Source organism: Cebidichthys violaceus, unplaced genomic scaffold (assembly GCF_023349555.1).
Source record: "Cebidichthys violaceus isolate CVI_PGR_0920_01 unplaced genomic scaffold, fCebVio1.0.p SCAF_15, whole genome shotgun sequence".
NCBI lineage: Eukaryota > Metazoa > Chordata > Actinopteri > Perciformes > Stichaeidae > Cebidichthys > Cebidichthys violaceus.
The window spans coordinates 1,713,602-1,741,090 of NW_027176318.1; the positions used below are offsets into that span (position 1 = coordinate 1,713,602).

Here is a 27,489-nt window from a genome sequence, read left to right on the forward strand (position 1 = left end):
TAAACGACTCATTTTACGATCACTCGTCGGAATCAATCGGCTGTAATGGCAGATATATGTGTACATATAATAAAAAAAAGTAATTTGACTCCGGTTTGGACAAACTTCCAGAGGAAACAGAGTGGGCAATAAACATGTGTTACTCAAAATAAAATGAAACTGTCATGTTTGCTATTCTTTCAGCTAATCCATATCTGGAACCTTGTAAAGGCTAAGAAGAGGAGACATCTCCTTAAAGCTCTTTGAACCATAAAATAGGTTGTTAACACTGTTTGTGAACGCTGAACTAAAATAAAAATAGCGACGGCTTTTATTTTGAAATTGATTAGAGGAAGTCCTGTCCTCGGTTCGCCCTCGGAGTCTTTCTGCTGCGCTGAAGTTCTAGTGGAAGTTTACCTTTTCTAGGTTTGTCCCATGAGCTGAGTTCATTGAGAACGGTTCGAGAGCGAGATGAGCGGACAGACGGTCCCCGCGGACTTCTCGGGACACATGTTGGACCTGGACGAAGACGACGACCTGGAGGTTTTCAGCAAGGTAAAGAAAAGAACTGCCTGAGAAGTGAGGCGAAAGCGCCGGACTCTCTCCAGCTCCCATTGCCTTTCTTATCTACGTGGATTTGACCCCCCGGCACCCACACAGCCGCTTTAACGTTAACTTCTAGAGTACCGTAATCCTCGGTAGTAGGTTTTACTGCAGTCCGGTTAGAATGTAGCGACTGACCACACGCTGTCATTTAAAGGGGAAGGAAACCGACCGTCCTGGATCAGCTGATGAGCTGACCTCACTGCCAGCTGTACTCACTCACGTTAACGTTCAGTTTTTTGAAGAATTAATTATATTTACGTGTTTCAAAACTACACCAGGTACAAAGAAATAATACTTTTAACAGCTTTTACTTCTGTACAGCCCCCCCCCCCCCTCTTTCAAGTGGGCGTGGCTCCAATACAATAACATACACTTCAGTAGCTTTAACTCTCAGCCTATAGGTTCACCTGTTAACCGAGTGAACGAATCCTTGACAGAAAGTTCAGCTGGTACTTAATTGGTGGCCATTCGTGGATTTTACACAAGCCGAATTAAAACAAAAAAAAGTCCCCTCTGAAGATTTGCCAAAAGGCCCATAGTTGTGTTTTGCAGGTCATGTATTATGACAGATATCGAGGACACGTAATATTGTGACATTGCCATATGCAGTTTGGTGCGACATTGTTTTTTTTGCACGCGAGAAAGTTGCAATATTTCCATTATGTATGTTTCCAAACATCATACCCAGCTAGACGTGGTGGGCTATGGTGAGAAGTGCTTTAGTTCATCGATACTTGAACATTTGAACACATGTTCTATTGGTTCATAGCACAATCAAGAGCAACATATCAAACTACATATAATGAAAGATATATATATATATATATATATATATATATATATATATATATATATATATATAGTATTTAACTCTACGTGTAGAGCGTGTACTTCAGTGTGAACATGGTACGGCAGCGTCGGACCCATCGGAGGGTCAGGGTGGACGTGGCTTTGTTGTCTGTGTTGCCCGGCTTGATTTAGGTCAGGCTGAACAAAGGGAGCTCTCAAACAGAACTGCTGCTTCAGTCGACTCAGTTGCAAATGAGCAGCAGTCAGGCTCCGTGGTCAGGTAGACTTCTGTTGCCGCTTTATTATGTACAACCGTTCTGCCATAAAGTCCACTTTTACGAGGCCTCGGTCATGCGGGTGTGAGTTGAAGTCTGTGTCGATCACTGAGGTCACGGTTGGTGTTGTTGTATGGACTGCATTGTGTTCAGCTGTGTGTCTAATAATCGGGCTCTTGAATTAAGTGATTCATCAGAACAAATTAAATGATTTTTTTTTGTTAAATGAATATAAATATGTGCGGCAACAGTTTTTCGACCGCAGGGGGAAATGTCGTTTTTGAGCGGCTAACGGGGCTCGACAGTAAGGGTGGCCGCTGGCAACAATTTTAAAGCAATTAGCAACCACTTGTCAGACTTTGGTTGCTATCACTGCATGACAAATACAAGCTTTATTACTGGAACCAAACAGTAACAGAAAATTCTCCTTAGTTTGTGTTTGTCAGATACTTTACATACTTGTCTTGTGTGTAAGCGTGTCCGCCTTCCATATATCATGAATATAGAAGTATAAGAACCAGAGTGTGTACTCTGACTGTTACAGCGATCTTTAAATATCGCTGACGCAGCAAATATTCAACACGTATTCATTTAGGGATGCAGGTTTTAGCCGTTTGGTGAAAAGTGGTCGCTGTCAGAAAAGCCGATAATGCGTTGCCAATTTCTCAAAATGATTACCTATGGCAACCTGGCAACTGTTGCTTTTGAGCCCTGTCATATATGTTACTTTGTGACCGAAGATAACCGGTCATATGGGACCGTCAACGAGTTGATTAGTTGTTTGGTTTGGTGAAGCCCAACATGGCGTCCTCAAACGTCTCGTCCTCAACTCAAGGATATTCAGTTTGTCACGGAGGAGTGAATATGAAGTGATCTGTAGTTTGATCCCCGGCTCCGCTAATCCATGTGTCCTTGAGCAAGACGCTTAACCCCAAGCTGCTCCCGTAGCTGGACGTTAGACCGGTCGCCACAGAGACCGCTCCCGGCATGTGGTTTGGCTTAAATAGCCGGTAGTTTGTTTTCAGCGGTGTGCTGCCACGCTCTCATTAACACACAGACACCCGGCTGTTTGTTCCTGCTAAGGAAAGAAACTAAGTGAGAGCTGCAGGGAGTGTGTGTTTGTATGTACACAGTGCGTTTACATGTACACAAACGCACTGCGTTACTACCGAGACACGCCGGGGACACAAAGGTATGTTGTAGTCAGACTATAACAATATTTGAAAATCATGACCCGTTCCTTCTACACACTCGATATATAACGCCATGCTCAGTATAAATAGTAGTTGGGATCTGATCTGGTGTGTGTGTGTGTGTGTGTGTGTGTGTGTGTGTGTGTGTGTGTGTGTGTGTGTGTGTGTGTAGTCATTTTTTATAGTGTGGTGCGAGACGGCGGGAATGCTGACCTCAGCAAACTGACTGGTCACTGGATCATTTGATGTGCAATGGTACATGGACTGTGCTTGTGTAGACCTTTTCTAGTCCTCTGACCACTCGGAGCGCTTTAACGCTTCATGTCATCATTCACACGCTGATGGGAGGGGCTACCATGCAAGGTGCCCCCTGCCCACCAGGGCCGAGTAACGTTCATACCCCCCATACCACAGCCTGGACCGTGTCTGGCCCAAGGACACATCGACGTGGACTAGAGCCGCCGATCTTCTGATTGAGGGACGACCCGCTCTACCTTCTGAGCCACAGCACAGTACTGTGGAAGAAAACACTGAAAGTGAACATGTACAGTTTCTAACATATGATCACTTCATTATCAGTCTTTCTAAACTAGAACTAGTAGCATCAAACTCAACAATGTAATGAATGCAATGAATAATGCAATGATTATTGGATCGTGAAACAAATTTAAAGTTCTTTTATTTTCAAGTTTAATTCTGCTCTCGGCTCAACAAACTGTGTTGTAAAGAATAATACTAAAAATGAAACAAAAGCAGTACAGCATGAGATGAATGTTTTGTACATTTATACGATACATGTCGTAAAGTAAACAGTACAGACTGTAGGTGTAACCTCCGCAATGCTGAGCAGGGATTGTAATCATCTGTAAACTCATAGTTCATATTCATGGACTTTATACAAGCCCTGTAAAGAAACAATACACGTATTAAAAGCTTTATGAAGAAACAAAGGTTGAATATTTTGTAAACTATCTGCTGCAAAATATTTACTCAAATGTAGATTTTTCAAACCTTCCTGTTTCTAAAGCATTAAAAAACCTGCAGCGAGTATAAACTACGCTTCACGACGAGCCTCAAACTGCCTCGTCAGGCCTTCTTTACATTTTATTTTATTTTGCAGAGTCACATTTAGGAAGGCAATTTTCTTGTTCTGCAGTACCTGTTTGGAGAGAGCTGCAGGGCATCAAATATTTTATTAAGGAAATAAATACATTATGAATAATCATACTGTTCAAATGAGGAGCGCGGGCGGCGGTAGATCACTACTCATCGTGAAGTCGGGTTGTAACTGGATGGATCTGTGCGCTCTGCACTCAGCCAAAGATGGTTTATGAGCTACAAGGAGCTTCACTCTGTTTAACTGTTTGTGGACTTCTTGTTTTTGTCCTCCAAACAACTCGGAGCAATACATCTAGCGAATTGCGTCACGCCAGTTCCACATCATCTAGTTAAACTTTCATCTATATTATATCAGTAATTTAAAAGATAAGATGTGAAGGGGTTTCTGTAATATACAAGAAGGTGCCAAAATAGTGACCTTTTCCTAAAATAGACTCCCATAGGAGGAGCATCGATGTTTCACTGGAGATGTTGCTCCTCGGTATCGGTTGCTTGGAATGTTCCTAATCGTACCAGTTTCCCTCCATATCACTGACTCTACAGTACACTGTGTGTGTGTGTGTGTGTGTGTGTGTGTGTGTGTGTGTGTGTGTGTGTAAATGGGTATTAATACACTCCTTTTTTTTGTCTTTTTCCCCCCCGAGCATATTCAACCTCAATCATATTCTTTCCCCACACACCATCTGGATAGGTTTGTGGATTTCAGAATGCGCCCACAGGACCCAGATGGCTCCTTCACTTAGTATTCAAAGATAAACTTCCAGTCGCAGTCTTCTACAGTGACAATATGCTCCTTGAGATGTGGGCGTTGTCCTATTGTGTGTTTCCATGCAATGAAAGCACATTATGGATGGACTCAATCAGCAGGGCTCAACATTAACGTCGCAGTAAGCTCCAGTGTGTTTGGGCAAGTCAAAAATCCATGTGATCTTTATCAGGACCCGATACTCGGCAAATATCGGGTCTTTCCGTTAGCACAGCCCTGCTAACAGACGAGCTAACGGCTAACATTAACGGAGGTTCCATTCAGTTCCATTATGGTGCTTTCAAGCTCCAAATAAATCCAAATACAATCATTTATTTCCTATCCCTTTGAATTGTGTTTCTATGTAAATAACCACTAAGTTAAAGGACTTTTAGCTTTTTTGACGTTTTTTTTAGTTCAATTTCCAAATATCTGTTGATTGTATTTATTAATAGGCCTATATTTTCCATTTCGGACATGTACGTTTTGCTATCGGGCAAGTACAACGCCTCAGCTGCTCGCCCGAAGGCCCGGCAGTAAGTAAAGTATGGGTGACCCGCAGAGTGTCACTTTTTGGGAAACGGTCCAAATGTGTGGAGAGCAAGGAAACGGCGAGGAAGACACATATACACTTACTCATTAGCATAACACGGACATGCATTCTGCTGCGTGGAAATGCATTGACAGAAGATGACAGTCAAAAGCCCAAACAACAGTAACTCTACAGACTGCAGTTTGTCAAAGAGGGCGGGAAAAGGCTGAGATGGGGTTTACAAATCAATATATTCCAATCAATTAAAATGTTTATATCGTATATATAGATGTGTGTGTGTATATATATATAGTATTAAGAACACACCTGAACCGGAAAGTCTGAGTAACATCCAACATCATAGAGCTATTCTTTGGGGAAGAATTTAGAGAATCAATAAAGTATCACAAAACATAATATCGAGAGACTCAGTGTATCAATATTTCTACTATTTCTTGGCCGGGACCCGCGAAGACTCTAGGACGTTTTTTTTTTTTATCTCAGCCAAGAAACAGTAAAATGACAAGTTTTCTCGTTTACACTTGTGTTTTTGCACAGATCGAGCTAGAGCTGCCCCCTCCTGGTCGATTGCTCTACCAATCAGTCATTTTGATCTCGATCGACTAAGACTTCTGAAGTCAATTAGTCATTTTTTATGCATTTTCATGCTAAATGAATAGGCGGCAAACACTGTAACTGTAAACATTGTAAACATGAGAGCGAAAGCAGCGCTTTTGTATGATTCTTAACGGAGAGACTGTTTCACAGATGTGTCGATTACATCAACTAACGGATCAGCCAGCAGAGGACAGATCTATTACTCACTTCTAAATTCAGACACTGCAGCCAAAAGGATTTGGAACGCTTACGGTTCTTGCGCTGATGGTGTTTTAAATGACTGAGGAGGGGGAAGCCTACTTGTGATGGTCAAAGCTCTGTGGAAAGAATGTCACTCGACTGCTCGCAGCACGGAGACGCAATCTGATGCCAGTGCAGACTGTACCGAAAAAAGGAAAAAGCTTCACTTGCATTGATTTCCTGCTTCACCAAGCTGACTTTCTTCAAATTTGGCACAAACGTGTGCTGGTAATAACTGATAATACCGACGGAATTTGGTGGTCAAAGGTCAAGACCGTGGCCTCACAAAGCACGCTTTTTGGCCATAACTCAAGAATTGAAATGCACACAAAGACATTAATGAGCCCCAGGAGCTAATTCTAGTTTTTTCAAGTGCAGTTTTTGAAAGTTTGTAAGATTTTTAAGAACAGCGGCCACTTTGGGAAAAGTGACAGAGCTTGTAGAATTCGCATTTGTTAATAACATGACTCACAGTGGCATCCTCTCATTGGTCCAGAACACATCGCTGGCAGATGGAAGTCCCATGCCCAACTCTCCCAGCTCCATGGTCAACCAGTACAGACTGGAGGAGGAGGAGGAGGAGGAGCAGCAGGATGCCGACGCCAAAGACATCTTCATCACCGTCGATAGCCCAGAGAGCCACGTCACTGCCATCGAAACCTTCATCATGTACAGGGTGGCGACCAAGGTGAGCCGGTCCTTATTTACCCGGTGCCTCGTCTCTGCTGGTCTTAGGAAGGGAACTGTCCTTTGGGACCAGAGATGTTTGGAGTTTTCGTCATAATCTCACAGCTTTTGGCAACAAGGAAGCTGACTTTTTTTGGCAGTAACAAATCACCCTTTGATTAGCGTCAGAGATACACATTTCACACAAACCTGTCACACAGTAGGTTTTGTAAAACGATGAGTGAGCGTGAGGCAATCTGTAATAATGTATTAACAACATTTGGGAATTTCTTTTGCATATTGCATTCAGACTTTTTTCTTTTTACAAAATGGGGTAGACTATTACAAGATGCTGGTTTTTATAACTTCTCTTTTAGTTATGACATAATGCAGTGCTGTTACATAATGTGTTGTTACACCCCTTAAACGTTCATTTTTCAAAACAGTATTTTTTTTCTGCGTCATTTTACACAAAACAAGCAAGTAAGGGATAAAGCTTCATGCTGTCTTGGTGCTGATTTGTGTCCTCTCTCTCTCTGTAGACTACGCGGGGCGAGTTTGACTCGAGTGAGTACGAGGTACGCCGGCGCTACCAGGACTTCCTGTGGCTTCGAAGCAAACTGGAAGAAAGCCACCCGACACTCATTGTCCATGTATGTATCAGCACACCACGCCAGCTGCTCCACACATCTGCAGGCTGAGATGTTTCAGCTCATTTACCACGTCACACATTGACACACCGCCAGCCGTTTTCCAAAGCACTCAGTGGAGTTTTGGGTTTTTGAGGTTATTTATCTTTCCATCTAGAATTCCTCTGGTTTTTCCAGAAACTTGCATATTTCATTTTTGAAATACAATTTTTAAATAGACATTTCAGATCCATTTGACATTCATCTGACACACCTGCATAAACATATTGACAATATCCATAAACCTGCATAAACACATATTCACACACCTGCATCAACACATATTCACACATCTGCATAAACACGTATATTCACACACCTGTATAAACACATGTATTCACACACCTGCATAAATATATATATTCACACACCTGCATAAACACATATATTCACACACCTGCATACAAACATATATTCACACACCTGCATAAATATATATATATATATTCACACACCTGCATAAACATATTGACAATATCCATAAACCTGCATAAACACATATATTCACACACCTGCATGAACACATATATATTCACACACCTGAATAAACACATATATTCACACACCTGCATAAACACATGTATTCACACACCTGCATAAACACATATATATTCACACACCTGAATAAACACATATATTCACACACCTGCATAAACATATTGACAATATCCATAAACCTGCATAAACACATATATTCACACACCTGCATAAACACATATATATTCACACACCTGCATAAATATACAGTTGAGGCAAAAATGATTAGCCCCCCTTATGAAATTAGACAAAACTCTTGATTTCTCCATGGAAATGACCATTAACAACGTTAATAGTGTTTATAGTGTATTTGTTTCCAAAATAACAAAGACAAAATGTCCACTCAGTTTGATTAGGATATTTTATTGATACACTGAGTTGAAACAAGAAAAGGCAAAAATGAGACATCCAAAATGATTAGCCCCCTGGCCATTAATAGTCAATAGTGTACCCTTTCTGAGCCACAACTGACAACAACCTCTTAGAGTAGTTCTTTACTAGGTTGGCACAGGTGTCCTGAGGGATTTTGGCCCATTCTTCCATTGCAAATTCTTCCAGCTGGTCCAAATTGCGTGGTTTCTGAGCATGGACATTCACTTTGAGCACCCACCACAGATTCTCAATAGGATTGAGGTCTGGGCTCTGTGCGGGCCACTCCAGGACCTTGGTTTTGGTATCCTTCAGGAACTGTTGGACCAATTTTGATGTATGCTTTGGGTCATTGTCTTGTTGGAAGACCCAGCGACGACCTAAGGATAGACTGCGAGCAGATTTTTGCATATTATCCCTCAAAACATCAACATAATTTTCTTTTTTCATGATGCCATGCACCCGAACAAGGCTCCCTGTGCCTGAGGCTGCAAAACAGCCCCACAGCATGATGCTCCCACCACCATGTTTAACTGTGGGAACTGTGTTCTTAGGGTTGAAGACTTCTCCCTTTCTTCGCCAAACATAAGCAACATCCATGTGCCCAAAAAGTTCCAGTTTAGTCTCATCAGACCAAAGCACAGACTTCCAAAACTCATCTTTACCTTTCAAATGTTCACGAGCAAACCTCAGTCTGGCTGTGATGTGCCGCTCTTTGAGTAAAGGGGTTCTTCGGGGACGATGGCCCTGAAGCCCACCACGATGGAGAGCCCTCACAACTGTGTTCCTTGAAACATCAACTCCAGAAAAGGCCAGGTCAGCAACAATCATCTTGGCAGATGTCCGGGGCTTCTTGCTGATATCTCTGACTATTTTCCTCTCAATAGTCCTTGAAATCTTGCGCTTACGACCACGCCCAGGTTTGTTTCTTACAGAATTTGTCTCCTTGTACTTGGCAATGATGCACCATACAGCGGTTCTAGACACTGTGAAACGCTTGGAAATGGCAGTATAGCCTTCCCCCTTATCATGAGCCTCCACTATCTTCTTTCTGAGCTCAAGACTGATTTCCTTTGTCTTTGGCATGGTGAGTAAAAGTAGTCCCTCTCAATAATGTGTTCAAGTGCCCTGTTCCTTTTTATGCTGATTGAATGCTCAGGTGTTGTTAGGAAGCTAATTGACTGCACAGGTGTGGCTTGAAAGCTGATTGGTTAATTAGGTGTGTTTGAAAGCAGAAATTTACATGGGGGGGTAATATTATTGACCACCCCATTAGGGGGGCTAATATTTTTGACCACTCCATTTTTCACTATATTTGATATAAATCAAGCCTAAAAATGTATTTTACATTCCAAAATTTACCAAAAGCTACTAAATAGCACTGGTGAATGTTTGATTATATCAAGTTTTATCAATGCTGCAAACATTGGGGAGAATTTTAGGAAAATGTTCCATAATTCCTGGGGGGCTAATAATTTTGGCCTCAATTGTATATATTCACACACCTGAATAAACAGATATATTCACACACCTGCATAAACACGTATATTCACACACCTGCATAAACACATATATATTCACACACCTGCATAAACACATATATATTCACACACCTGCATAAACACGTATACTGTATTCACACACCTGCATAAACACATATATATTCACAGGCCTTGATAAACACATATATATTCACACACCTGCATAAACACATATATATTCACAGACCTGCATAAACACATACATATTCACACACCTGCATAAACTTATTGACAATATCCATTAACCTGCATAAACACATTCACACACCTGCATAAACAGGTATATTCACACACCTGCTTAAACACATATATATTCACACACCTGCTTAAACACATATATATTCACACACCTGCATAAACACATATATATATTCACACACCTGCATAAACATATTGACAATATCCATAAACCTGCATAAACACATATTCACACACCTGCATAAACATGTATATTCACACACCTGCATAAACACATATTCATAAACACATATATTCACACACCTGCATAAACACATATTCATAAACACATATATTCACACACCTGCATAAAGACGTATATATATTCACACACCTGCATAAACACATATTCACACACCTGCATAAACACATATATTCACACACCTGCATAAACACATATATATTCACACACCTGCATAAACATATTGACAATATCCATAAACCTGCATAAACACATATATTCACACACCTGCATAAAGACGTATATTCACACACCTGCATAAACACATATTCATAAACACATATATTCACACACCTGCATAAACATGTATATTCACACACCTGCATAAACATGTATATTCACACACCTGCATAAACACATTCATAAACACATATATTCACACACCTGCATAAAGACGTATATTCACACACCTGCATAAACACATATTCATAAACACATATATTCACACACCTGCATAAAGACGTATATTCACACACCTGCATAAACCTGCATAAACACATATTCACACACCTACATAAACATGTATATTCACACACCTGCATAAACACATATTCATAAACACATATATTCACACACCTGCATAAAGACGTATATTCACACACCTGCATAAACATGTATATTCACACACCTGCATAAACACATATATATTCACACACCTGCATAAACACATATATTCACACACCTGCATAAAGACGTATATTCACACACCTGCATAAACACATATATTCACACACCTGCATAAACACATATATATTCACACACCTGCATAAACACATATATTCACACACCTGCATAAACACATATATTCACACACCTGCATAAACACATATATTCACACACCTGCATAAACATGTATATTCACACACCTGCATAAACACATATATTCACATACCTGCATAAACACGTATATTCACACACCTGCATAAACACTTTTATATTCACACACCTGCATAAACACATATATATTCACACACCTGCATAAACACATATATATTCACACACCTGCATAAACATATATATTCACAGACCTGCATAAACACATATATTCACACACCTGCATAAACACACATATATTCACACACCTGCATAAACACACATATATTCACACACCTGCATAAACACATATATTCACACACCTGCATAAACACGTATATTCACACACCTGCATAAACACTTTTATATTCACACACCTGTATAAACACATATATATATTCACACACCTGCATAAACACATATATATTCACACACCTGCATAAACATATATATTCACAGACCTGCATAAACACATATATTCACACACCTGCATAAACATGTATATTCACACACCTGCATAAACACATATTCACACACCTGCATAAACACATATTCACACACCTGCATAAACATGTATATTCACACACCTGCATAAACACATATATTCATAAACACACATATTCACACACCTGCATAAAGACGTATATTCACACACCTGCATAAACACATATATTCACACATCTGCATAAATATATATATATATATATATATATATATTCACACATTCACACACCTGCATAAACATATTGACAATATCCATAAACCTGCATAAACACATATTCACACACCTGCATAAACATGTATATTCACACACCTGCATAAATATATATATTTACACACCTGCATAAACACATATATTCACACACCTGCATAAACACGTATATTCACACACCTGCATAAACACATATATTCACACACCTGCATAAATATATATATTTACACACCTGCATAAACACGTATATTCACACACCTGCATAAACATATATATTCACACACCTGCATAAATATATATATTTACACACCTGCATAAATATATATATTTACACACCTGCATAAACATATATATTCACACACCTGCATAAACACATATATATTCACACACCTGCATAAACACATATATATTCACACACCTGCATAAAAGTATGTATTGTACCTGCATATGCATTTTTAACACATTAATAAATTGTCTTTCAACAACAGGCACCTCAGAAAACAAAAACATTTCAATATCATGATTAAAGACTTTTTAAAATCATGGAGCTGCATTTGTGCATGTGCAGCAGAAATGCTTCCATGGGAGGATACCTTTCTGCTCCCGGCTACTGCTGTGTGCGTTCGTATCCCATGCACATGCCTGGTTTTTCTGTATGCAAATTTCTGGGTTTAATACAACGCCATATACGTGCGACACGTACGACCGTCCTCACACACTAACGCCTGAATCCTTGTCTCGCTGTGTCCTCAGCCGCTGCCGGAGAAGTTTGTGATGAAGGGCATGGTGGAGCGCTTCAACAACGACTTCATCGAGACCAGGAAGAAAGCCCTGCACCGCTTCCTCAACAAGATCTCCGTGCATCCCATACTGTCTTACAGCCAGCACTTCAAAGTCTTCCTCACAGCAGAGGTCTGTCCCTCTCACTCATTCACTCTCACACACACACACACACGCACTCACACTAGAACTTCATTTCCCAGGGATCAAGAATCTGGTTTTACTGATAAAGCTTTGCTTCAAGTGTAAAATACTCTGTGGCTTTCAATGTGTTCGTCAGTGAGCGTTAGAGATGTTGGTAGGTGTATTTTTGATCTTTGGACGGAGCCAGACTAGCTGTTTCCCCCTTGCTTCTAGTCTTTATGCTAAGCTAGGCTAACCACGTCCAGCTCTGTACAATTCTGAACTCATGATATCAATCTTCTCTTGTCTCTCTCAGAAAGAAAACAAGTGTATCAATAAGTAATCAAGCTTGCAGAATGTTTGAGCAAAAGGTCTTTTTTCCTGCTAAGCTACATAAATATTAGCCGTTTGATTTCTTGGAGCCAAATAGTTGCAGCTCATCAGAAATGATCTCTTTATTCAGCTTTATTCCCCCAATCAGGCATCTTATTCATGGTCTCTATCGGTCGCCTTGTATGAAATGCGTTTAGACCAGTGTGAACCTTTGTGAACTCAGCATTGATGCACAGCTTAATTAAAGCCCCGGTGTGTTTGACCCCCCCGGCAGGAGTTGTTGTCTCACAAGAAACAGGGCCCGGGCTTCCTGAGCAGGATGGGGGAGACGGTGAGGGCCATGGCCAACTCGGTGCGAGGCCTGAGGACCCGGCCGGTGGAGTTCACTGTGATGCAGGACTACGTGGAGGACTTCAGTAGCAAGATCTGCTCCGTGGACAAAGTCACCCAGAGGATCATCAAGGAACAGAGAGGTACTCCAACAGACACACAGAGGAGTTCATCGACACTATTTCTGCTCCGTAAAGACTCAGAAATACTGTCGGAACCAAGCAGGGCCAAATGTCTTGAGGTCAGGAAAAAAACTAAACGATTACAAAGATATAAAATGAAAGATTGTAGAAAAACAATTTCAAATCTGACATTTACTGATAAACAGACTAGTCAGACCCTGCTGCAGTAAAATGAGAGGTTTTCCAAAGGGACTCTGGTTCTCGGAAACACTACCACTGTAGTCCACAGTGGCCGCCAAAATCAACATTAAAGTTCCTTGTAGTAGCATTAAGATAAATGTTTTTAGTTACATACCACCCCTGGTCAGGTGTGGTTCCTAACCGTTGAATCCATCCAGCTGGTTTATGTTTCAACGTCTCCTCTGTTCCCTCCAGAATATTTTGATGAGCTGAAGCAGTACAGCCCCACCTACGCCCAGTGGGCGGAGTCAGAAGAGGAGCTGGCGGCGCCTCTGAATGGCGTGGCCAGCTGCGTGGAGCGGTGCAGTAAGGAATCGGAAGAGCAGATCCACCATCTGTCTGAAGTCCTCGTCCCGGCTCTGCACGAGTACGTCCTCTACACTGAAACCCTGAAGGTGAGACCCGGGGGCCTGTTGCAGCCCGTGTACGAAAACAATTCAAATAAAGCCATCATTGATGGAGCTCTGATCAACAGGTCAAAAAAGAGCACCGCCTCTGTGTAAATCCAGTGGAGCTGAGTATTAGTGCATGCCACTGTGGATCATGAACATCTCTTTAGTGAAAGAGCCTGTGTTAAAGTGAACAAAAGAGTCAACACGTATACACGATTATATTGGCGTAGTCCACTCATCATTTACCAGACCCCATAAAATACATTATATTAATAAATAATCCAGCTGTAACTTGATGCGTGGCAGCGACTGTAGATGGAAATATACATCAGACAGATAAGACCTAGTCTACTTTTTCTCTGCCCATCATCAATGATTCGTATCCATAACAATCATAACAGCTGGTATTCAAGGCTCAAGACTTACTTTCTTTCTTTTGCCACTAAATACTTTCAGTTGTCTTGAGGTATTGTCTCAATGTTTTCTTTTACTTTGTTATTGTCATCTATAGTGATTTTGTGCATAAAAAACACACAATTTGAATAATAAAGAAATAAATGATTGCATTTTTATCCAAATATTTGACAGTTGCTTATGTATTATAAGATTAATAAGGCGAGTGCTAGTGAAGTTAAACAGGTCATATTTTCCTCTCGAATCTCTTTTTGATATTTATATGAATACATCTCCTTCAAACAACTGTGTTTACTCAAGTTTTTCACCATGAACTACATTTGAACACGTCACGATAGCGTTTTAATTTACTTTGCCCAATGCGACAAATATTTACTGAGCGGTGCCTGAACGCATCGTAACATTAATCCCTGCAACCTCCACTGACGTTAGCCGCTGGCTCCGTTTAGCCAACGCTATCGACCAATAACAACGGACAGCCGATCAACCGGGACGTCTCTGACCTCTGACTGTAACGACCCAGTGGTGAGGACTCGATTCACTGCATGGACCTTTTTAAGGATCTTACCTGTGTTCTAACCTGATGAACCAGACTCCTATTTCAGTCCCTTGGCTGTGGTGTCTGGTGCCAGACGCTCTAAACCCTGACCAGGAAGCTAACAGTGCTGCACTTTGGACTTTGTTTAGTCAAACCTAAAGCCATTAACCCAGTGGGCCTGCCATTGGAATCAATGGCCCATACTGTATCTCGTCATTTTCAATGATGTTCAGAACAAAGTAGTCGACTGAAGGCCTTTAACACCCCAGAGAACACGAAAATGCTAAATACTCTGCTGCGAAATATTTTGCATGAAACCTAATCATACCAGCAGCAATGTGATTTTGCAACAGTTGCCTCGCTCCATAGTTTGTCCGTTGTGGGCTACTGTAGAAACGGTGCAACATGGCGAGCTCCGTGAAGAGGACCTGCTCCCTGTGGAGATATGAAGGGCTCATTGTAAGCAAAGGAAAACACAGGGATTCTTAGTTTCAGGTGATTATACACTAAAGAAAACCTACATGTTCCATTTCTGATAATAGATCCCTCGAACTGCTACACCTTTGAATGGATAAGTGAAAAGTCAGGGATCACCAAAGTCATCAGGACTCTGGGAAACCTCAATAGCTGTACACAAGTTTGAAGTGTCAGTTCGGACCAAAGTGGAGGACCAAGGACTGACATAACCTTATAGAGCCATAAACAGAGTTTGTGATTGATACAGGGTTGTATTTCCTCTTTCCAGCTCTGCAGAACTTCTTTGCATCATTAACAACACTTGTTGTTGTTGTCGTCTCCTACAAAGCCACAGTGCTTTCAGTCTGTATGGGTGTGGTTTGCCTAATCCTTTTAGATGTGGTGGGAAGATAAACAGAAATGCGCACAAAGACCGGTTTGTTCCTGATTTTCCCGTTCCTGAGTTTATCCCCTTGGGACTGTTTGGTCCACGGGGGCGCGTTACCGTCCGTCGAGCGCATTCGCAGAACCGCTCTTCAAAGCGCTCACCGAGACTCAACTGTTGTGTGTAAATCTGTCCTAGGCTGTGATGAGACGGAGAGACAACATCCAGGCCGAGTTTGAAGCCAAGAACGAGGCCCTGGCGTCCAGACGGACGGACCAAGAAGCGGTAAGTGCATCCTCACACACTGACAGAAAATCAGGCACACACACACACACACACACACACACACACACACACACACACACACACACACACACACACACACACACACACACACACCCACCCCTCCTCCTCCTCACGTCCCTCTGAGCCCAGCGCCATGTTTGTGTGTCCCCCAGTCACCTTTCCAGAGATTAGGTGTAATAAAGTGAAGCATGGGGGTGGGACCTCTCCCGGGGGGGGGGGGGTGGGAGACGACCCTCGGCTCATATTGGGGAGGAAACGGGGCTTCCTGGGAGGGATTATCTAAATATCCAGGCTCGGCTCTTGGAAGTGGTTCCTCAGCTCTGTGGGAATAAGAGCTGTCAATATTATTTCACACCGTAAGCCCGGCAGCTAATCGCGGCGTAATGAAAATTCCCACATCCTCAGTGGATGGCGACTCGCTTCAAAATGTCAGGAGACAAAGAACGGACACGGAAAGTTAGGCGAGCAAAGGACAGAGCTATTTTTAGGCATTTTTACTTGAGGTGTTTGGATCTGTGAGAACTTTGTGTGTGTGTGTGTGTGTGTGTGTGTGTGTGTGTGTGTGTGTGTGTGTGTGTGTGTGTGTGTCTGTGTGTGGATGGATTTGCAGGTGTGTATCCCCCCTCACCCAGCTGATATCAAAATCCATCTGTGAGGTTTTAATTAAGAAGCAGGACCGAGATTTCCCCCCACAGACTTGTATTGTATTCCTGCTTTAATTAGGTGTGTGTGTGTGTGTGTGTGTGTGTGTGTGTGTGTGTGTGTGTGTGTGTGTGAGTGAGAGCGCGCTGTTATGCGTATCAGTCTGCTTCTGCCTTTAACACATCTGCACTAATGAGAAGGGAAATGTCAAAGAGATGCCTTTGTTACCGCTTCCGACGGGAGGCTTTTTTTTGTCAGAGAGGCGACGTGGATCCACGCCGGGCCCAACGAGAGCCAGGAAACACAAAGCGGCTCTCGCTCGGCCTCCATTTCATTTATTTAACGTATTAGTTAGGTGGGGAAAATGTTGATTTGAAAGGAATCTGGAAGGCCACCTGTGATACCGGATAGAAGCGGTATTCCTCATTAACGGGGCTCGAGGTGCAGTTTAATAGGACTGGGTTGAGTCTTCCTGTTCTCAGCGGGCCGTGTTACTGCTGCTGTATCCACAGGATCAATTCCATCAGGGAGAGATGGATGGTGGAGGACATGGATTATGAAAAGAAGAAAATACATGTTAACATGCGCCTGCATGTGAACACACTATGAACATTGCCCATATATTGGACATTGGACAAAAAAAATAATATTTTTCATGATTTCTATTCTATATTTGTTGTGAAGTTTGGACGAATCTGAAGAAAGGTCGCAAGTAATCTATGCATGGTGATTATTAGGCATGATTTTAAGTCATAAAGAGCATCTTTCTTCTATGAATATGAGGCATGTGTATGGATATTCACCCCTTTTTTTTCATGCTAAAATACACCTTGTTAATTAGTTAGTTAATACATAACTTGTGGCCTATTTTATTATTGCCTTCAGGTCAAAGTATGTCGTACACGACATAAGACGGAGACAAAATCTAATTTCCAAGTCTGTTTGATTGAAAGTGTATGTGTGTGTTGGGTTTGGGTCGGTGTAAAGAGCATCGATTCGTCCTCTTCTGTCCCTCGCATGTGATACGGATCGTATGTTTTCTCACATGACCCTCCAATAACTGAGCGGATTGTATATTCAGAAGTGGTCCATAAAAGCAGCGTGGCTGCAGCGATACCAGCACAGAGAGGCGGTTTGTGGCATCTATTCAGTCATAACCGGGAGGCATATTCCATGACTGGGACCGTCATGTGACGCCTGTTGAATATCATCACTGTGTGCGTCTTTAGCACTGCTGTCACATCTGCTCTGTAGTCGCACTCTTCTGACCAGTAGGATGACAATCCTTCTGAACAGAATGGAATTCCTGCCTTCTGTCAACATTATCTTGACCTTTTTTATTAGAAATAAAATCCGGAGCCTTTTCTGTGACGGACTGAGTGTGTGTCTGTGACACGATACTGCCAGGAGGGGGCAGTGTTGCTCTGAAGTAGCAGCACACACTGAGGCACCAGGTGTGTTTCACCAAAGCGCATTCAGTCACCTTTACTAGTTTAGATTAATTAGATCAGATTCAATTATTTGATTACATTTTATTTGATCTATAAAGCCCAATATCACAAATCTCAAATTTAAAAAGGGAGGAAACCTCAGGGGGAGCAACAGAGGAGGATGATAGATGTCATGTGTACAGAATATTATAGAGGTACAACATAGTTAATCGATATGATTTAACTGATACATACGAGAGTAGTAACAATAGTAGTGGCACTAATACTAGCAGAAGTAATTATAGAAAAAGTATTACTCCTAATAATAACGGCAGCAGTGGGTATACTAGAATGAGATTTTAGTCGTAAGAAAATAACCAAAATGTGTTTATTTTACTACTTAGATTTCTCCTAAATTCACAAAAGTCACCATTAGATAATGAATCCTTTGCATATTTAAACATAACATTTCAGAAAACTTGCGATACCAAAAGTACTACGTAATCATCTGGGACAGTTTCATGGTGATATCTGTTAGTTAAGCCGTTACTCTATTCACCTGCAGGGACTTCCCTAAAGACACTCATGTGTCTGTAAGAAGGCAAAAGTCAAACATGGCTCTTTTTCTGCAGGTGTAATTGTGACCCAGCTGAGTAAATCAACTACTTTTATGTTCATATAGGCCAAAAAATAAAACTCCTTTTGTGTTTGTTTAGAAGCAGCAGACTTCATTGAGTGGATTTAAATGGATTATCGTGGTTAAAAAGGGACGAGATAACATTAGGAATCCGTCTGCGTAGAGGGAGACCTTATTCCGATACAGCCAATCAAATCCCTCATAAACTTAACTCCATTTACAATAAGGCTCATTTGCATAGAAATGGGCAGATTTTGCGCCAAATGTGCATATTACCAGATTTAAATCCATTCAAATAGGACATGAACATCCAGTTTCTTTTTGTCGTATGTGTGCAGGTTTAGCGTCTGCAAAGGCCGCCCAATCCGTCTGTGAATTGGCCCCTTTAGTGTAACCTGAAGGCATTTCTACTGTACTGTCAGATTATACAGTCGCTACACTGTACACCCTGCTTCAGAGCTGAAAGTCTCCCTGGCTCTCATGTTACTACTGGAAACCACACACACACACACACACACACACACACATGGAGACCGATGTCATCTCTTCAGAGATTGATAGCTGGATCGATATCACTGCAGTAACAAGCAGGCCACTGAGATCTCCACAGTTTACACGTGTGTGTGTGTGTGTGTGTGTGTGTGTGTGTGTGTGTGTGGTCAGCATGCATTGTTTATTGAACTTGAGTAAATGCTATTGTCAGTCTAAATGTCAGACTGCTAATCCCTGCTAAGGCTTTTGCTGCATGATAACTTCCTGAGGGGAGCTAATATGATGTGTACTTCAGGGTCTTCATACAGTGTCGGGTACATACTGCTCCTTCATTGATGCTGACGTACACCTAACTACCAACGACTCTGGTTTACCGTGAGGCTGACTCGTCACTGGAGCCAAGGCAGCTTGATAAAGTGGGTGTTTGTTCGGCGTCTCCAGTAATGCTCCGTTGGTTATCTTATTCTGCTCTAATGGTCTGTAGGCCACGAACTTATGAGCCATTACACAGTGCAATAAAACACAAAGTCCATTTAGTTGTAGCTCCCCGAATCCCTCCTCTTATTCGACTGCAGTGTACCAAGTCTATGCATAGAGGAGGAAAACTACACTAAATGAAAAAGACTCTTTTATCTTTTATTTAAATGGTTAGCAAGATTGCCAAAGTACATTTTCATACATTTAGACTCATCAGAGAACCCTTACTGTTCCATGCTGCAAATTGTTATATGCATTCCACGCTATTTTCACATTAACGTTATTGCAGGACAAGCTATATATACACATCATTGACATAATATAGCCTTACAATGTTGACGGACTGTAAACTAGACTAAGACTTGAGTTTGGCATTTTGGCTGTCGCCATCTTGGGTTTTTTTGGAGCCGAAGTGACCATATTTGGATGAGAGGGTGGAGCTGGGGAAGAGCGAGGCCAGCTAAGCTGCATCCGTAGGTCACGTTAACTGTGATAATAAGTTGGATGCTGAAACATGCTTAAAACAAGAAAGACTGACCAGAAAAAATGAACAACTGACTTCTTTAGACGACTGAACAAAGCTGTGGTAGCAACCTGTCAATCACAGTAAGCCCGCCCTAAATCATCCCCTGCTTTATGGTCTGTTTGACTCTAAATGGATCATAATTTACTAAATGAACCCAAAAACAATCAAATTGTTCCCATTTCTGAATACCGATAATATCTTCTGTTTATTCTGGTAATAATATTTTCACTAAACAGATAATGTATTTGTCAGACCGTGACGTTTGTTCTTTAAAGTGTTCAGTTTGTGGGTTCATGTGTTTCACTGGCAGCTGCAGGATGAGGTGGATGGACTGGCGGACCGCGTGGAGCTGGCCAACAACGCCTTGAAGGGAGACTGGTCCCGCTGGCAGAACGGCATGAGATCTGACATCAAATCAGCCTTTCTATCCACCGCTGAGAAGAACGTGGATTGCTACGAGCAGGTGAGCTGGAGATGGAGATGGAGATGGAGATGGGAGAAAGCGGTTTATAGATGGAATCCCACTCTAAACCTTACAGGGTAGACCAGGGTTAATGAATCAATTTACATTCAGAACATAGACTGTATGTTAAAAGTGGAAGTAGTCGTCGCTACGTCATCCATTGGTTTGTGGACTGCTGTTGTGAAGCCTTGATCGGCGATTGGCTGTCGCCATCTTGGATTACTGCCGTCGCCATCTTGGCTCTCTTGCAAGTGAACGCAACTGACCGTATTTGGACTGCGGAGGAGTGATGTAGAGACACCGTATATGGCTCTGGTAGAGACCTGTCAATCACAAGGTAGCCCAGCCCTAAAGCACACGCTGTTTTATGCCTGTTTTTCTCTCAATGGACCATAATTGATTTGATTATTTTAATTGAATACAAGTAGGTGTATTTTACGTTGTCTCTTAGTTGATTTTCACCGTTTACATTGTGTGCTTCCATAGGTAGGCCTCTGTATGGGTAGGTACATTTGCCCCAAATCTACAAGTTGGAACTCTGTGGCGCTCCATTGTACATTTCCTAGTGGAAGGTTGGATATGTTCGAGTTCAGAGTTGTTGTCCTTTCATGTGGGCCATCACTTCCCCCTGTTCACCGCTCCCTCTCTTTTCAGTGGAGTGACGCTCATACACCTGAGTGGGTGAGCACCCTCCCAATCCTAATATACTAACCCTATAGTGGTCAGTAATTTAATATACTCGTATGTATGTCATTTGTGATGTCATTATAATTTTCCTAAAGTAAAGTACAGGGTAAAAGTGTATTCTTGATTTTAACTCAAAAGTCCACATCCTAGCTTTCCACCACATCTCATGGTCATCATCAGCTGGGGAGGTTTGCTCTGCTGAGCCAACGCCATCCGCTGATGAAGACCATGAGATGTAGTGGAAAGCCCCAGAATAAGCTGCTAAATGGACTTTGAGCAGAAGTTTGTCAAATTCTGAGAGCAAGTTGTGCTATTTCTCTGTAAACAGTGTTTTTGATTGAACACTGACTGTTTGTTTTATTGGGAATCAGCACAAAAATAACATGTATTTTGTGACCAGGGAGAGGATTTAACCTGAGAGAAGAGGATGGATGCATACATAATGAAACAGAAAAAAAATGTCGAAGAGACAATCCCATATCCAGATTAAGGAGCAGGCAGCCCGCCAGAGACAGTGGTGGAATTAAGGCGTTGAAAAAGAACAATGGAGCTAGATGGAGAGCATTACAGCAGGAGGAGAATGAGACAATGGAGCTGTTACGGTACTCATCATGTACTCTTTTTTTTAGTTTTTTTTTTGTCACGCTGGAGTCTCAGAATGCAGCGAGGACAGAAATATGCTTCTGTTTGCTTTGGATGTTTTCTGGTGGTGAAGGCCGGAGCTCTGCCAGCAGAGGGTAGCGGCGCTTTACCTTTTATTCCTCCTCAAACAGCCGGCCTGAAAAAAGGTTGCCAGCTTTGTATAACATTGTATTTCCAGGGAAAGCTGTTAAAGGACTTTTCAAATCTGCTGATTATGAAAAATGCTAATTAGCATGTAGTCTTTTTTTTTTTCCAACCAACAGTCAAAGTCCACATCCTAGCTTTCCACCACATCTCATGGTCATCATCATGAGCCAACGCCATATGCTGATGAAGACCATGAGATGTAGTGGAAAGCCCCGGAGTAAGCTGCTAAGTGCTATTTTGATTCCATGAATCAACCGTGAATTACTTTGATTCCGTGTACACGTGACAGGCCAAAATAGAAGCGTTTTCAACATTTTTAAAATGCGTATATAGAAGCAGCCAAAAGAGCTCTCGGCTTCTGAATGTGAAAGCATTTCTAATACAGGCAAAAGTATTTTGTTAGAAACTGGACATCCACAGCAATACAAACAAATGAGGCTAATGCTCTCAGCATATTTATGAGTTCTACCACAGACGCATTTAGCTCGTACTTCTGAAGATTCCAGAAATGAAATGTTAATGATTCTCAAAGGTTGTTATTTTGATCACTTAGAAGTTATAAGAGCAGATATATGTGCTGCATGAATGGCTTCCCATTTTGAATAACATAATAATAATGGAAGAAAAACTATTTGAAGGCTGGAGTCTATGGCCTTGCTCAGACTGCCAGCCCAAATCCGTGTTGTCCATTTTAATCTGGACAGCAAAAAACCACGTGGTTTTTGCAAATCAGATGCAAACCCTAGTTGGAGGTTGTTTGAAATCTAATTCTAATCAGATGCATCTCAGGCTGGACGCTCTGGCCACTCTAATCCGATTTCTAATCGGAGAACTACAGTCTGTGGACAGAAACCATGACTGCGAACTGAACATGGCAATGTCTACCAGTTGTGGAGTTCTACACCGTGACTTGTCAGCACGTGTGGTAACATGGCTCGACAGTAAGGGTGTCGTGGTTGCAATTGGCAACCAAGTCTTGGCCTTTGGTTCAGAGGCAACCACTTTTTAACATATAGATATATGGATGCAAATAGTGCACCGTAGTCTCTTCCTCTGTATGTGAGAGGGGTTTCCGTTGTCAGTCGGACCAACAATCCAAGACTTCAACGCTGAAAGGCCAATTTATCTGTGGTGGGAATCGGCATAAAGGTCCAGAAAACAAACCAGGTGACAGCTTCTCTACTGGTATTTAGCATAGCAGGACTTGAGGATTGACATCTTCAAATTCTGTAAAGTATCAGATAAACATAACTTAAGTTTGTTCAGTTACTCTCATAACTCTTTTGTTCTTTTATGTTACATTTTCTTCATTATACGTAGAACTGATGTAGAACTGCAAAGTTTCTTAGTTACTTTAAATATAAGGTGACTAAAAATGGCAACCATATTTCCAGTTTCGGTAACGCCGTAATGCCAGGCATCAGCTTTTGGGTGCCAAGTTAGTGTTGAGCCCTGAGTAAATTCAGCACTCAATGATTCCTGATAACCTGGCAGCTTCTTGGAAACCAGACTACAATGTCCCTCCTTTTGTTTCTGTCAACGAACACAGACTGTTAATCAATCCGGCCTTCAGAGAGAGAAAAAAAACAAGCAAACAAATTAAAAACACAACGTACAGAGTCCATATTGATTATGCTTGCGCTGCCAAGTCAGTACATCAGTTTGACACAGCTCGGCCACTCACTTGTAGAGAACACAGTGCTAACAAGACATTTATAATGCAGCAGTGGCCTCTGCAAGAAAACCGCTCGGTCACAGGGAAAAGACAGAAACCCCATTACAATAATTCATGTAGGTGATAAACTCTCAGCAGTTAATGGTAACACGCTAAGCCCCTGCTTTGGCATCGACAATTGTAAAGGATAAATACAGAGTATGTATAGTCCAACTGAAATTCTCTCAAATTATCTTGCAGGCTAGATAGCGTATTCGCGCGCTCAGGCTAGCTCAGCTCATTGAACAAAACTTGACCGCAATGCTAACGTCAGTCTGTTTAGATGGTTTGGTCCTCAGCCCTCTTTCACACTTCTAGACTCAAAATCGTCAGTCATGGCAGGATGCCATTGATTGTGAACGCAACCTCCAAATATCTTTGCACCACGCGCGGTGACTCCAGACTCAAAAGTGTGTTAGCCTGAGAGCCAGCTAGCTGCTGCGTTAGCACCACACAACACATGGTGGTCCTACAGTGCTGGCTAACCTTATTAAGTCAGTGGAAATGTTGCTACGCTAGCTAGCGATACAAGCCAATGACTGTATGACCCATAGATTGTATTTATTAAGACCTTTTACGTTCAGTTAGTTTGTATAATATAAAGGTAATGGAAACTTGATGTTCCTACACTACGTACATTTAGACACTTACAGATACTTCACTCAGAGCAGCTATTAATCATGACATCACATATAGCATCAAATAACTAATTAGAAAAATTTTAACTTGAACATACATCGGCGTGATAAGAACTACTTTCTAATCACAGATCCCTCTTGGGGCAAAGTTTATTTGATGTGTATTTAGAATTTTTTTATTTCTTCCATCTACTAACATAGAAGTGACGAGATGTATGACCTATACTTCTGTCAGCCACCAGGGGGCGATCAAGATGTTTTGGCTGCGCTATTGGAACGCTTTAATGTCGTCCATCTTTATTTCCAGGCTATGCTGAACACAAACTCATCAGTAAGCTTCAGACTTGTGGGAGACGAGAGAAAACGTTCTACTTTGAGTCTACATCTGTGAACAAGGGGTTCAAATCGAATCACCTCGACGTGAGGGATTCATTTTGTGACTTCCGTTGGACTTACACAAAAGTATAAAGACAAATGTTGTGTAGAAGTAGGGGCAGATTGACTGGTTCTACAGAGCATGTATCTGATGTAAATGTATGTAAATAAGGACAGTGCTAAAATGGAACATGCCTGCTCAGCCAGGCTCTTGTTGAAGAGTATTCAGGTGAAGTAAAAGATCAGTGCATGGAGGATGATTTCACATGTTTAAGGCACTGAATAGATCTTTTTTTGATGGGAGGTTGGCTGTTTTCATTGAAACAATCCTTTAGACCCTAAAATCAATGCTATTGTGCCCCATCTTTGGTAAGAACATCTTGTCATTGAGTTCTCATTCCAAGCTCTATTCTGTATGTTTGGTAGGATGATTTTCATATTGTATATTCAATGATTTTAAATCTATCCAGAGCATGTGTGTGTGTGTGTGTGTGTGTGTGTGTTTGTGTGTTTTTTTCCGCCCTCCTTCCCCCAGTATTAATTACAGCCCCAAATACCTGCTGTTTTTTGGCACACTTGTGGGTCCTCGAGGGATTTATTCCATCTGGATAATACCTGTTTTTTCCAAATGTATTCAGAGGTTTAGCATATAAAAAGCAGCAATTCCTGATTCGCCAACTCTATAATCAGTTTGAGTTGGTGTGTGGTGTGTAATAAAAGAAAATGTTACAGTTTATTTGATAACCTGGTGGATATACATTTCTAACGACATGGTCCTCTTGGGAATCCAGCATACTGTATGTTGCGATGAAAAACCCTTAGCTAGAGGTTGTCAAAATATGCAATTTTTGTATCCTAACTTTGGTATCCAGTATATTAAAATATGGTGCATATTTCTAGAAATTCAATTGAGAGAATGTTGGATTAATTAGTAGTCATTGGCCAATGCAGTGAATTTATCTTTTAATTAACGCGATTGCAGTGGTGGTAGGTGTAGAGTAAACTGGTGGAGACAACCCTCCTAAAAATGATGTTCCCATCCAATTATTTTAATTAATGGATCACGTAATAACGTGAAAAGTTTGTAATGAGATGTTTTTTCATGTAATTATGACAAAAACGTATCACTGTAGGCCTATACTATTTATCTTGTAGGAATGAGTAAATGCTGCGTGCAGAACTGAGAAATATGTCTCATTAACACGATTTGATTAAGTTCACCAAGATGGATTTTAAAATGCTTGGGGCTGTTTAGAGGCAGCATCGCTTCTTGACCGTATCTGAGGTCTGCATGGATGCAAGCTACACATCTCAGCTGCATCCAAGCCAGGTATCAAATTGTAATATAACCGCTGCACGGAACGCTCCATAACTCCAACCAGTGAAATGTTAATGGTCAATGTTATCCGACTGCCAGTTCCGACAGCCTAGTAGCGGCGGTAACATTTAATGATGAATCATTATGCATCCTGCTTCTGCAGGGTAATGGGGGGAGGCTGGATTCTGTAGAGTCCCACTGGTCGGGGGTTGGGGCGACAGCCTGGACAAGTCCCCAATCCATTACAGAGCTAAAGCTCTAATCACACTTTCTATGTCTGCAGAGACATAAAGGTGCGTATATCTGAAATGATGTCATCTGGCCATGTCCAAGAGGGTCTATTTATATGACCGCACATATAGTACATTACATGCCGACCACACAGTATGAATGATGTCCGTCTCTGCGGTCACCACTGTTAGAAGTAATTCAACAAGAGGGAACTTGCACCGACCGAGGGGAGAAGATGCAAAGGCCACACAGAAAGAATGGTGGATTCAAAACCTGGACCTTCTAGCTGTGAGGCAACGTAGTGTACACTGTCAACGAATAAAGGCTGCAAAGGTTCGTATGGTAGAAGAAGCTGTAGTTGCCAGAACAATTTGATAGTCAAGAGTTATAACCAAATTACACATGCTGTTGTACAAATTGCCTACAACTAACGGCATACACCGACAGTAATAGCAGTTACCGCATGTATTTAGCTGACTGGATTCTTCTGTCTGGACGTGAGGTGAGGTGTTATAAACCAACGGCAGGTTCCGACTTAATTATAGTTAAGCCTTCTGATCTGCTCTGCATACCAATACTGACAACAGTTGGAGCAGCAGCATTGGCTGTGACTCACCGCTCATTGGAAGCACTTTGTGTACTTTATAACCCTAACCTGCAATATGGATCAAACATAGTACTCTTTCTCTGAGTCATGTGTGTATACACATATACACACACGTTTGTATGTAAATCAGTGTGACAATTTCT

General features: G+C 41.6%; 1 protein-coding gene across 1 annotated transcript in view; it reads left to right on the forward strand.

Annotated features, from left to right (window-relative positions):
• Positions 1–380: 380 nt before the first annotated feature.
• The window catches only part of snx7 (sorting nexin 7), a 43,707-nt gene continuing 16,598 nt past the window's right edge, over positions 381–27,489 (forward strand). Inside the window, exons 1-8 of the mRNA XM_068709599.1 lie at positions 381–534; positions 6,593–6,784; positions 7,305–7,415; positions 12,655–12,813; positions 13,412–13,610; positions 14,025–14,224; positions 16,213–16,299; positions 20,835–20,987. Coding sequence (XP_068565700.1) covers positions 451–534; positions 6,593–6,784; positions 7,305–7,415; positions 12,655–12,813; positions 13,412–13,610; positions 14,025–14,224; positions 16,213–16,299; positions 20,835–20,987 — 1,185 coding nt within the window. The 5' untranslated portion in view covers positions 381–450. The remainder of the gene's footprint in view (positions 535–6,592; positions 6,785–7,304; positions 7,416–12,654; positions 12,814–13,411; positions 13,611–14,024; positions 14,225–16,212; positions 16,300–20,834; positions 20,988–27,489) is intronic.